The following is a 14,094-nucleotide window of genomic DNA, read 5'->3' as shown; positions in this document are numbered from 1 at the left end:
GCAAATCTGTTTTTGGAGTTGGAAAACGGTGTTGCCACAATATCTCAAGAACTAATCGCTGGATTGTCTTCATATTTGGTACTGTGGTGTACAGGCGGGGGATATTTCGTCACTCTGTGACAAATACTTGTTTAGTGTGATGTGGTCTCCATGAAAGGCACTCAAAATCTATTTCGTTTGAATGATCACTGACGATCACTCCCATTTTGAATAGTTACAAAGCAAGAAACTACTTCAAGTTATATTTCGAGAAGCAATAGCACTGCTTTTATCCAGTATACAGCTATTGCTTTGAGGCCTGTTTGCAAATGAAAGAAGGGAATCCCAGTTCATTCTAAGTCCCATTGGCTCAATACTTAGGGAAATCTTATACACTGACATCACTGCCTTACAGTAGATGGAAACCCCTACCTTTTGAGTTGTTCACATATTTTATTTGTTACATAATAAATCCATTTTTATGTCAAGTATGTATACTAACTATTAAATGATATTTTTGAAGACATATATTGTATTGTAGCCTGTTAAGATCACAAATGATCACAATTTCAAAGAAAATAGTATCACATCTGGTTCAGTTGTCCAAGTGAATTAGTGACTTAATATTAGATTTCAATGGTGTTTAAGGTGTTTGGGGATGTCAACCTTGCATGTTATTGTCCCCCGCCGCGCGAAAGCTCGGAGCGGGGTATAAAGTAATTTACGACCGTCCGTCCGTACGTCCCACCTGTTTGTTGCAGCGATATCTCAAGAACTAAACACTGGATTGTCTTCATATTTGGAACTATGGTGTATATACAAACTCCGCAGACACCAGTCGGTTTTGGTGACCTTGACTCCATTTTCAAGGTCACAGCAGGCAAATCTGCTTTTAGAGTTGGAAAACGGTGTTGCCGCGATATCTCAAGAACTCATCGCTGGATTGTCTTCATATTTGGAACTATGGTGTATATACAGACAACGCAGACACCAGTCGGTTTTGGTGACCTTGACCCCATTTTCAAGGTCACAGCAGGCAAATCTGCTTTTGGAGTTGGAAACGGTGTTGCCGCAATATCTCAAGAACTAATCGCTGGATTATCTTCATATTTGGTACTATGGTGTATATACAGGTGGGGGACATTTCGTCACTTTGTGACAAATACTTGTTGGGTATTGTGGTGAGATTGAGTATCATCAACTCAAAAGACAACTGTCATAAGAGTATGTTAGAGTATGGGGGTTATGATTGTCTTAGCATTGCTCTGTGGTACGGGCCTGGGTCTATTTTCTCAATTTGGCAATTGAGGAATTCCTCCAATGTCAAACTTTTAGCCAATAATGGAGATTAGATGTTACATAATGGCAGATCTATCACCCAAGGTGATGCTGAGACATTTTTTTTTAATGAAAGTAACCACAGTGACAATGAGGAGTGAAGTACAGGGATTTATATGGATCTACATATTCGCCAAAATTGGAAGTGATCAGCTGAGACACGAGGCAATATCCCGAATTAAACACCATATCGCCTTTCAGAATGTAATAAAGAATGTGACATCAAAGACGTTTCTTGCATAGATGCAGATTTATGGAATATTGTTCATGTATGTGTATATTGCTGGATACTTTCCTCAAACCAGGTAAGTGCCTCAGATTATGCATACAAGTTGTATAAGTTTCTAGCTCTAGACAATCTTGATGAATTTCTTCTATGTGAGACAGACACATGTCTTTCATTAAGAGATGTGTAAAATACTAAAAATGTGATTTAAGTGTTACAAGGTGATTTGCAAATTGAAATGCAAAGCTTAACCCAGAAATCGGTATGTACGAAACTGAGCTGAGAAATCGGTATACGACCACACAAGATCAATAAAAAATCAATAAATAATATTGAAACTGACAGTTTTAGGTTTCTAATAACCATTTGCTAGGTCACATTAAGTAGCAGCAGCAGTAAGTAACAAGGAATTAATGAAATGCACTTATGAATATTCAGAATTTAGTCACTGTTGAATGTCTTGAAACAGGACTGATTCAGTTCTTGAATCGAGATTAACGTATATGACCCTAGATAAGCCAAATTTTGAGGACCAGAAAAATGATTCTCTTCAAGGGGGTTGGCTCTTGTATGGGTTACACTTTCATCGAACTCTCTTTCTGTTGGCAAAAAAACAACATTGTATCGCTTCAGGTGAATTAACAACGCTGTCACAAACTTTGTGAATGAAAATGTGAAATTTGCGATTTAACATCTCTAGACATGATGATTTACCATTTCAATTGTATTTTTTGTTATGCAAGTCATTGTTTTATATGCAGGGATATAAATTACCGTGTGTATTGTCTTTTAAACTGAGCTGGAAATAGCAATCAGCTGTACACACGTGTTCTCCCAATCTACCGGTGATTACGTTAAAACCTACCCAATAATATGAATTTTGATGCAATAATCGGAAAAAATAGTATCTTAAATTACAATTTCACCATGTAATTGTGTTATTTTAATTGCAGGGTTTACTTTGTATCTTCAAAATAATGATAATCATAACAAGGATTATGCAGTAGCACTTTTGTGTATTGCCGGATGCTTTTTTCGCATGGAACAATTTGACAAATCACCGTTGAGGTTTCCGCATGATCACTCTATTTCCATCACAGAAACAATATGTTGACATTTAATATTACTTTTATTGAGTCAATGTATGGCAGTTATGATATATGTATCCATTTTCTGTCAACTAAGGTTTGTTTCAAGGTGTTCATGATTGCTGTAAATAACGGTGAGGTGGTAAAGCAGACCTAATGGAACGGGGCAAACGGAAGTTGTAAGTACCAGGTGGACGCCGAAGTTAATGTAAATATTATTGAATGAAAGTTTGATTAAAATTAATAAAATAGATTACTTAAATTACAAACATGTCCAGATATGAAATTAAACATTTTTTATTACCGATGGGGTAATGACAGGATTAACTTGCGTTATTCAATACAGATTTATTGATATTCTATTTCTGATGACAGATCATGACGAGATGTAGTTTTAGGTTGGGGGTCAGGCTTATCTACCGCACATAAAAATAATGACCAAGTTAATACCTCGGCTTTTACTATGAGATTGGCTTATCTACGGTCATATACTGTAGTATTGGAAGCTGTCAAGAATTCAGTGTTTACAATTTAGTATCCAGTCCACACTTGGCAAGTAGATAAGACACAGGCCAGGTAAAAAACTTTCCCTCCTGAAACTGTCCCATCCCGAAACCTCCATGATGCCCAAGCCCGCCACCTTCATGCGTACAATGGTGACAGCACAACAAATTACTCAACCTATGGTACAAATCCACGCTGGAAAGTCCCATCATCTGATATGGACAGCAGCTCCAAGCTATTGACATTCCTCACCATCAGTTCAACAGTTGACTGCGGACACTGACAAACGCTCCAATATACCCACATTATTCCCCACATAACAACAAGCAATGCCAAGGGGAAATCATTGGTTCAACAAGTCAAAACAGTGAAAACGCAAATCTCAGAATGACCTTCAAATAGCCTAGAATAAATTTGTCAACATTATTGATGTGATCCTGCAAAGATGTTTTGTGAGAAAACAGAAGACAAAGTTTATTTTACCTTTCTTCATCAATATTGCCTAATTACTTCAATGTCTTTTTTTCTGGTTCACTGTAAATTAAACCTCCCCAGTTGTGGCCATGCAATGTGATGCTGATGGCACCCAGGGTGCACACCACTCAAGATGAAAACAAACCAGTCAGTAAATGTAGCTAACTTCCGGGTGATGCCACCTTACAAAACAAATGGAAAAACAAGTCCATTCTAGAGGCTTGAGCCGAGTAATCCTTTAATTTGCTTTCCTTTTGAGATTAGTTCTTAATGAAGACCTGATATTGAGAATAGTCACAGCCATCTACAGATTATGATTTTGTTGATATTGTCATGTTTAGTTGGGGTAGCTATAACATTACATTGCAAAAGAGAGCTTGTCACTTTAATTTCTGTAAATTCATATTTGTTGTAGGATACAGGAACAGAGGTACGATAGTCCCAGGTCTACATTTTGAATAATAGCAGTTTAGAGAATGTGTTGTTTCCCACCAACCTCTACCCCCACCCCCTACCAAGTTAAGATAATCTACTGAATTCTTGGCTGAGATCCCATTGGGATGGAAATGCAGGATACAAAGATCCTGACTGTATGCATGAAAGAGAATCCAAATTCGATGAATTGTGATAATTGAATCTGACTAAAAATGTATTTCACATAACCTAAAGTATTTGAATCGCAATGGGATTCACCAGAATTCTGCTTCTAATTTTACCTTGACTAAAGGCTAAAGTGAGTGTATGTTATGACACTTTAGCTCATCTTCTGTTTTTGCTGTCATCCTTGTAACACCTCCTCATAGCTAACATGGGTATAGCCATGTCTGTCTTTCCATGATCCATTGTTGTCATCTGTTGACATATCTTCCACTGAAATCATGAGATTGAAGAAGCTTTGAAACTTGGTAAATGTTCAGACAAATGATGGAACCTAAATTTGTTTAATGGTTCTCTGTAGTATCTTTCCAGAATGATAAAAAAGAAAATATAAAAAGGGTTTCTTTATCTTTGTTTATCCACTAAAACATTGTGTAAATTGTGACGACAATAAAGTTTTTGGCATCATAAATGTCATTCAGTTGCAGATGTAGATGATTTATACTATTTCTCTGAAACCACAGGCTATAGAGGTATTGAGACTCAACACTGACATTGTCACTGTAAAGGAAATTTAATAAAATATTTGTTCTCAGAAGCCCAGAAAATGGAAACAATGTGCAGACACTTTATCAGGATATCTGGAAAAATGTTGTGTTTACAATGTCATCACTTGTCAAATATATTGATATTGCATGTCTGCTTTGTGGTAAATTTTCTGTTTTCCATTTCACTGAGACAACTTTCTTAGCTCACGTAGCCTGAAAGGCCATGTGACCTTAGGTCACCATATGTCGCCCGTTGTCATTCAGAAACGTTTTACATTTTCAACTTCTTCTCCAAAAGTGATGGTTTCAGTTGAAATTTTGTGTGGATGTGTTTTACTATTAGAGGGTTCAAATTTGTTTGAGATATCAATATTGCAAATTCAAAATGGCAGCTGAAGCTTGCTTGCATGAGATGGTCACCATATGTAGTTCCAAGATTATACAAGGCATCTGGGTTGGGAATCAAGTATGGTAACCAGTAGCCACATTGGAAAATAGGTTGTGCATCGTCAAACGTAAACATCTTCTCAGAAACCAATGGACCAGTGAAGCTTGAACTTCAAATGCTTGTTACCATCAATGATGACATCATGATTTCTTCAAGAGTTTCGAATCTGATATTACATTGTACTTAACAAATAAAAAGTTATTGTGTAAAATTTCAGCATGTTGGGTTTTACCAGACACAAAATATTTCATCCTGTACTCATAAAAATTGAGAATGGATAAAAGTAAGGTCCACTGTGCATGCTATTGGACACTAAGGAGTATGGTTGTTGGATGACTGATTTTATTGATGTATGTACATATATACTTAGCATATATTTCATTTCTCATAAGAAGTACAATCAGTGTTCAGACATAACATGTTAGATTTCCTTCTCTCAATCACTAAGATTTGATTCAAACAAAGAAATCCCCATCTATTATAAGCATAAGGCATCACATTATATTGGCTGTTACAACAGTAATCACCCTGGACCCCTGTTTTAATGCTTGGGACCCCAAACTTTATGATCCAGTGCCCCTAGAACTTGCAGATATATAGACCAAGGTACATTCCCTGAGCATGTTAAACTTTTCTCAGAAACACTGATAAACCAAAGAAATTTATTTGTGCATCATCATCAACAGATGATCATGCCGATCATGATGCCTTAATCAAACCATGAGACACTAAGTTTCAGTTTTCAGAGTTGTGTGTATCAAGCTCACCTGACTGAAATTGTTGTGCATTGTCTGTCCAGTTGTCCATCCATTGCGAACTTTTGTTTTTCAAATTCTCTACTGAAACCATAAGGCCAATACAGAAGAAACTTTGTATGAATGAAGCCAGTTATGGTATCCTTAGAATATGTTCACAAAATGCCAATCCAATTTTAAACATGGCCATGAAAATGATTTTGTGGACCATTATACAGACATCTCTGCATGTAATATTTTATTGTGCAGAAAATATGAGTTATGCAGGGTAATGTATGATATTGCTTTTGGTGTACATTCGAACCTTGTGTCAAACTTGTGTGGCTTGAGAAAGGTTTGAGTTATCCTGGGTTCAAGACAACCAACAAAGTGAATTTCCCCAAACCAACATCATGTTATGAGAGATTATTAAATGTAATCTAGTCATCTGTGATTGCATATTATGTTTCAAAGTCGATGACCATATTGTAATGAATAATAGAACACATATATCATGTGATATCGTTTTAAATAATTCATTTAACCATTTGTAACATTTAAAAAAACATTGTTTTTGTACTCACAAACACTTAAATATCACATCGTAACAGCTTCAAAAAGTACTCCATTTCGCAAAGGCTTAAAAGGAATTGTAATATCACCTATGAATATGGATTGTTTTCAGTTGAAAAACGTCTGACATAACAGTCTGCCATGTGTTTGGGCTAGATTGCTTAGCCATGTTACTAACTGTACTAATTATCCCTGCCTGAAAGTGGAAGGGGGGTATAGGAATGGGTGCTGTCTGTCCGTCACATTTCATTTCCGGAGAAAAACTAAAAAACCATGAGAGATAACTTTACCAAACTTGGCTCATAGATAGGTCCAGTTGTGGACTGGTGCCTTTTGATAGTTTGGGATTTTCGAAAATTTTATTTATCAAGTTTCCATGGCAACGACTTTGACTTAGACTGAAAATGGCAGTAGTGCTCATTTCCGGAGGGCTAACCGAACATGTTTTATTGGTGGGGGATATGAGTATTTCATGTTTCTTTTCATTAACTTCTGAAAATCATAATTCATAACCCGAAGAATAAATTCACTGACATTATCTTAATGGTTTTCCTCATTTCTCAATTTTCTCACTACATACTGGAAAGTCATATGAGAACACTCCAGTAACTTGCTGCCGATGTGTATAAAAGTAATCAGCTTGTACCTTTGATGTGAGGTGTGCTTGTTAATTTGATCCATTGCATATTGACATGTGCTGTTCAGTTATTTAGAAAGGATCCTGCCGTTGCTGTATTTATGGCTATCTCAAAGTCAGTCAATACCAACTTTTGTGTGGGTATGTGGATGTTTTTTTTAATATTTTGAACTCTTGGAGTCATCAGGGGAATTTTAAGCTTAATTTGGATACTCCAAAATGAGTTCGAGGTGAATGACAGTGTTTGCTCAAAAGTGATTGAAAATACAGACAGCTTATATAGATGGGATTGTTGTGTCATAGTGACTGATTTATGACAACCATTGTCTGAATGAACATAGTTGACTGGCACATAGTGTTTTTTGTATGTATATATATTTATCTACGTTGTAAATGCAGAAATGGTGTTTTTCATCTGTTTCAAGAGTTTTGTTTAAAGTTCATTTTCTATATTTTGGTAATGGTTTAAGTTTCATTTATTTTTAAAAAACAAAGTTTTTCTTAGTTAAATATTTGTTCCACTTAAAGTCATCTTCATTTGAACCCCCTCACTTAATTTGGCTTAGTGGATAAAGTGTTTGGTCATAATATGTCACATGACCTTTGAAACCTAGAGATTGTGAGTTCAAATCCCCATTTCTCAATAAACTTTTGCAGATAAATTAATTACTTGTTTACAGCCTCAATTCCATTTCAAGTCACATGATCTAAAAAGCACATGTTCCCCACACAATCAGTCAAATCTCCATCTTGTTAGGACCACGGTTACATTCTCCAAAGTGTAAAGCAACGCAAATGTAAGTTGACTCATACTTTCAATGCCAAAGTTAATATTATTTTATCTTTCAAGTGTTCAATACATTTATAACTTCAATTCAGTAACCATTTGGCAGTTGTTAGCAATTTTGAGTATTTTGTCAGACAGTTGTTTGTTATTCTTTTAAATTGGTAATTTTGACTATTTAATTGGTTCAGCCTAAAGTAAGGATTGTATTTTCTTTCTATTTTAGTTTTCTGAACCTCACCCACCAACGTATTCAACGTAAACAATGAAAACAAAGATAGTCGTCTTATAACGAGACTGAAATTGCCTCATTATAACGCCTTAGAACGTAAACATAATTTGAAGTTGTATTTTGAAGTCGTCTTTACCGTTCAACGTCAGCTCTTCAATTCAACTCCTTTACCAATGATTATGTTTGAATGGATATTGTTCAACGTTTGTACTGAACATTGTGATTAACGCTCAACATCATGTAATAAAAATCTCTGTGGGTGCGAGTGTCAGAAGTTTGTGTTTCTTGCATCTACATACGTGTGTAAAGTAAAATTGTATATACTGCAAGCAATCGTCGCCAAGTTGTCACTTCCTACCGAGAACCATACCCCGACTCCTTGCAAATACGAGTATGCAAATAACAGTAATCAATGACACCCCAGCACGTTGTTAGTTACAAGAACATAAAAAATTCTAAGTTATGTATGTAGTTATTTTTAGGTATTTCTTAATCCCATGCCAAGTTTGAAGAGTGTGGTATGAATAGTATTTGAGTAAATTGTACAGTACAAACACTGCTACACTAAATTGCAAAGTGATGGAATTCATCAAGAACAGCAGTAACGCGATGAAGACATACCTCAATCTTGGGATGTTACAGAAGAAGCACTGTTTGGGGGAACTGCTGGATCTCTTCGGTTTTATGGCAACCGAGGAATGGATAACTACAGGGGTCCGGAAACCGTCATATGCGCCGGACATGTCCGATTGGGAATCTCAAATGTCTGGTTTAAAATATTGCTTACCGGACATTTTAAAAAGTATTGTCCGGACATTCTTAAATTTTGACCGGACATGATCAACAGTTAGGACTGAGCAGTTTCTGTCTGCAGTTGCAACACAATTAAGATTAACTACACTGACAAGCTTTGTTTGTTTTGATTGCTGTAAATACATCGTACCTACATGATAGTCCAAGCGGTCAATCACTGTAATAGGCAATAAACTGAGTTGACACTGATTAATCGAGGATTAATTACTGAGAACATCTTGTTAATTTGAGTGAAAAGTGTTTACAACTGTACATTGATACTTTGCATCATTGATGTACCTCATTATCCTCACAATGCTACGATACGTAACCTCAGACAAGAAGCCAAAGCTTGACGACAGCCAGTCGACCGATGCAGATCAGTCGAGCGGATCTGCCAAACCCTCAAAGTCTGGACGATCATTTTGTAAGTCGTGGCTAACGACTTTCACTTGGTTGACATACAATGAGGATTTGCAGATTTTATTGTTTTCAGTAGCTAGTCGTATATTGAATCTTGATTGACCGCCATTTTGCTTTCTCGGACGATCGATATCAAATTTTTTTATGGTCAATAATAAAGTACAGATGAAAAAAGTATTCAAATAACTATTGCTATCAACGATATTTTAGTATTTGTGATTAAATTATCTGCCTTGTTTTTAAAAAAATCTTTAGTTTAAAAACAACCTTTTCCCGTGAGGTTACTTGATAACCAAATATGGGATAATAGTCTCGATCCAAATGTTACAACGCGTACACTTGAGCAGACTCATGGATATAACTCATGAATATTAATTAGACCGTTCACTTCGTTAACAGATCATTATTATAACAGAAACTAACGTATGTTTTCCATGTAAATCTAAAATGATATTATTTGTTATTAATTGTCCGGTGAATTAAACAATTTAAATTGAAACAATTCATAATTCATCATATTATGAATACGTAAACTTGTAATGTGTGTGAAAAGTCGTACTAAAATACGCTATTTGAAGGGGGCGTGGCCTAAATGCAAATGTCCGATTGGGATTTTAAATTTTCCGGACCCCTGGATAACTACATCATAACCGTGGAGGATTCACAGGCTCCAGATGTTGATCCTGTTTGGAATTTCATATACGAATATAGAGTGATACAGTCGTCAATTCCAAGCGCTTCTTCCATGCGAGGGAGTCTAACAAAGTGTTGCCGACGCAGCTGTCAGCTTTTCTTTGTTGGAACAGAAGATCAATGATTTGTGCAAATAATTCCTGAAGCCAATGGATAAAGGTACCGGTATCTACATGACATGTAAGTGTATAGACCATGCACTACTTCTACCCAAACTCAACCAACACAGTCAACAGATCATGTATGGATATAATATTGTAATCAAAATGTTTTGCAGCAGGCATCCCAAAGACCCTTGTTATTTTACTGATGATTCACTTTACGTGCCAAGAGGGAGAGTAAATGTAGTTGAAATCTCAAACCTCGCGGGACTGTGTTGTATCTTCGAGATATCCGAACATTCAAGATAAAGAGGCATGAACATCTAGACAGAACAAGTAACAGTATTATAGATACATAGCAATACGATTGCAAACAGTAGTATAGGTAATGATGGTTCTGCCGCAACTCCACTGGAGCCGGATTTATATACCTATACTGCTACTACAGGGGGCATTTTTTATGTGTAAACGCTGATGCGATTCAATGATAGTCATGAGATTAAGTTAAATTGACTCCAGCTCACCACCACCTGGGGCCAATCAATGCTTCTATTAGTATAAAAATGATGATGCGATTCAACGAAAGTCGTTTTAAAAGAAATATCAATATTAATTGATAATGAATAAAATTTACTATAGCCCACGAGGATATTGGAAAGGTGTAGGAGCAATAAAAAAATTAGCCACCGCGGCTAAGGTATCTAAAGATGTGGCCAAGGATTGGTTAAAGAAACAAGCGATGTGGCAAATATATTCCCCGAGGAAGAAGTTTGATATTTTTACAATGAATGAAGTTCATCAGGCTGACCTCTTGTTTCTTCCCCACGATAAGGTAAAATGCAAAACGTATAAATACGCTTTAACAATAGTGGATGTGGCTAGTCGATACAAAGAGGCTGAGCCATTAACCTCGAAAGAATCAACAGAAGTAGCTAATGCACTGAGCCGCATATATAAACGCGGGCCACTAAAATGGCCTAAGCTATTTCAAGTAAATCCTGGTCGCGAGTTTATGGGATCGATAACTAAACTGTTAACGAATCACGATGTCGAAATCAGGCGTGGTGAAAGAGAGGCCCACCGCAGTCAAGCTATCGTCGAAAGATTTAACAGGACATTAGCGGAACGTTTGTTTGGCTATCAGTATGGGATCGAAATGAAATCCGAGCGATTGAGATCAACCGAATGGGTGACACGATTATCAGCCGTTGTATCAGCGCTGAATAATGAAGTAACGAGATTAATAGGGAAGAAACCATCCGATGCTATTAAAATGAAATCTGTGACTTCCGAATCTTCAGCACCGAGGAGAGGCAAAGAACGAAAACTTCCGGATAGAGTAAGCGTAAGATATTTATACCAGCCCGGTGAACTCGAAGGAGGCCTACGTCGCGCAACCGATCCCATTTGGTCCCTTAAGACATATAACATTAGTCGATTGGTTACGAAAGAAGGAGAACCTATTCTTTATTATCTTCAAGATGGACCGGGTAGGGCATTTGTACGAGAAGAGTTGTTCATGGTTCCCAACGGTACAGTATTACCACCATAACAATAAGCATAGGTAGTTACACCATCATTATCAATCCATCTCTTTGTATCTAAGGGGGATAATGATGTCTTGTTCATTCTTAATCCATATATCCTATGATTGTAACTTCTTAAAGAGACTTCATCTCGTGTTTGAACGTTCTACCGTTGAATAATGATTCTTTATACTGTTCGTGTTTGATATGCTTTTTTACAACATACTTCTTAACACCCTTAGCTTTTCTTATCTCCCCATTATCAGACTTCTTTATAGAATACATCTTAGGTCTTAATCCCACATACTCCGCTATAGGGGTCCCAGCACATTCATCCTTCATCTTACCTATCACCTTTTTATTTACTACGCTGTGCAGAGGATTATCTTTTGGGTAATCACTGGTGTCGTACATATCTATTTTTTCTGCCATATCTTTATACACATCCTCGGTTTGTATTTCCATCAACAAAGAATCTATGTCGGTATATAACACCTCGCATCTATCGCTGTATTGCTTCTTAAGTTCATTGTAATAAAAGTCATACATTAAGTGTTTTGACAAATCGAGAATACTCATACCGACGTACACCGGTCTGTTGAATTTTACATTACTCTTCTGCACATGCAACGCGGCTAAGTCGTTATCGAATATCTTGCTTCTGTTAAAAGCCGGACTGGCTATAAGTTTCCTGAGTCTTTCTTCCTCATTAGATCTGACTAATTTAACATCAACACGCTTCCTTAGATTCTCCATAGTTTTACCAAATACTGAGTTATTCATGAGCTTATATAGATTCTTTTCAAAATCGCTGGTAGCTATCTTTCTTAAATCTGTGTTCAACCTTATATAGGGCTCCATCCAAGGACTTTGATCAAACTTTAGAACTCTGTGTATTTTCTTAAGTTTCATACCTAACGATAGATATAACTGGAGATTTCTGTAGTGAACTATATATTTTGTCTTATCCATCAAATTTGGTACGAGTTTTTCTACCTTAGCTAACCTAGTATTACCCATCAAGGAGCTTTGATATTCCGACATCCAATCTTTATTAACCATTAATCTTTCAGGAGCTAGCAGATAACTGTTATGGTCTTTATGTAACGAACTTGGATATTCCAAGTTAACTTCTAGTATGTACCCTTTATTCGCATCATTCACATTGATATTATGGATATCATTCACTTCGATATCATCGACCCACTCAAAACCACCCGTGGGTAAAGGTTGACTCATAGCCCATCAGTACAAATTGTTAGCGTCGAGATATAATATGTGCGTATTGGGTTTACTGGGATCATATCCTTCCACTAATTTATTATTAGCCTTAGAATACCTTTTCGCTGCCATCGATATACCCCCTCTTAATCCTTTCTCAATAAACAAGTGCATATCTTAATCTGTGAGTAGTTTTAGTTCTACACCGGTCTTCTTCAACAATGCATCCCACGATAGTCCGGGTCTGGAATAGTACCATGCTGGGTCCAAGCCATATTGTTTTAAACATGTCTTTCTAAATATCTCGAATACAGTGATCGCTCGCTATTGCGCTACCAATGGGGTCCAAATAATTGGTGGGCGTTATAGACGATGAGCCGTTTAACCGAAGCCGAGGCGGGGGAGCGCGCTCGGCAAATCTCAAATCATCAATAGGCCTATGTGTTTATCTCACGTCACGTCAAAATAGTATATATTTTTATGGACCTAGATCTACCTGTAATATCATTCATTTATTAAATCTGTCATATTTCACAATGTCTGAAATACGTATTCCATTCTAATTTATCATTTTTTATCAATAATTTAAAAAATTATTCACTATTTCCCGCGATGTTATTGAAAATAAAATTCTCGGACACACATTTCGACAACGGGTCCGCATCGAACCTGTCAAAGAGCAAAATAAAGACTATTTTAAGCAAATCTTTAAATATATTATACAAAGTGATAAATAAAATCAACAAAAATATATCTAAAAGTATTCAAACTTACATCTAAGTTATTATTTCCATCGTTTCGTGCGATCGCGTGTAATGTAAGTCAAATGACATCTCGGCTTTCGTCGCCTTGAATTCTCGGCTCGGACACAACGTTTAATGCAAAAATATATGCATGAAAATCTTTGTCACAGCTCGTAACCTAGCACGATACATTCACGAAGTTCCATATTTTTAATATATATCGTGATTTCCTGCTTAAAACGTTCAGAATAACACGATTTAACAAAAAATCTTTCGCTAACTTCTGAAATTTATCAAACACGAGCTTTGTAACACAGCTTGATTGGCTGCCTGAGGTCACGTGCTCAAAATTGACCAATCACGAAACTTGTAGCAGATTTCGGCAAGAAAGCGTCATTAGAAACAAATTTTAATCCAATGAAATCGCTTGTTA

At 36.5% G+C, this 14,094-nt stretch overlaps 1 protein-coding gene across 5 annotated transcripts in view; it reads left to right on the top strand.

Moving 5' to 3' along the window:
* The window catches only part of LOC124136479 (small conductance calcium-activated potassium channel protein-like), a 444,627-nt gene that overhangs the window by 144,428 nt on the left and 286,105 nt on the right, over positions 1–14,094 (top strand). For 3 of the 5 annotated variants that reach the window (XM_046502403.2, XM_046502401.2, XM_046502398.2), the window contains exon 3: positions 4,025–4,039. The exons of the other annotated variants lie outside the window; for them this stretch is intronic. In XM_046502403.2, coding sequence (XP_046358359.1) covers positions 4,025–4,039 — 15 coding nt within the window. The remainder of the gene's footprint in view (positions 1–4,024; positions 4,040–14,094) is intronic. 5 annotated transcript variants of the gene reach the window in all.

The sequence above is a fragment of the Haliotis rufescens genome, unplaced genomic scaffold (genome assembly GCF_023055435.1).
Source record: "Haliotis rufescens isolate VD_foot unplaced genomic scaffold, xgHalRufe1.0.p SCAF_1, whole genome shotgun sequence".
In the NCBI taxonomy this organism is placed as follows: Eukaryota; Metazoa; Mollusca; class Gastropoda; order Lepetellida; family Haliotidae; genus Haliotis; species Haliotis rufescens.
This window is presented reverse-complemented; position numbering and strand designations above follow the sequence as displayed.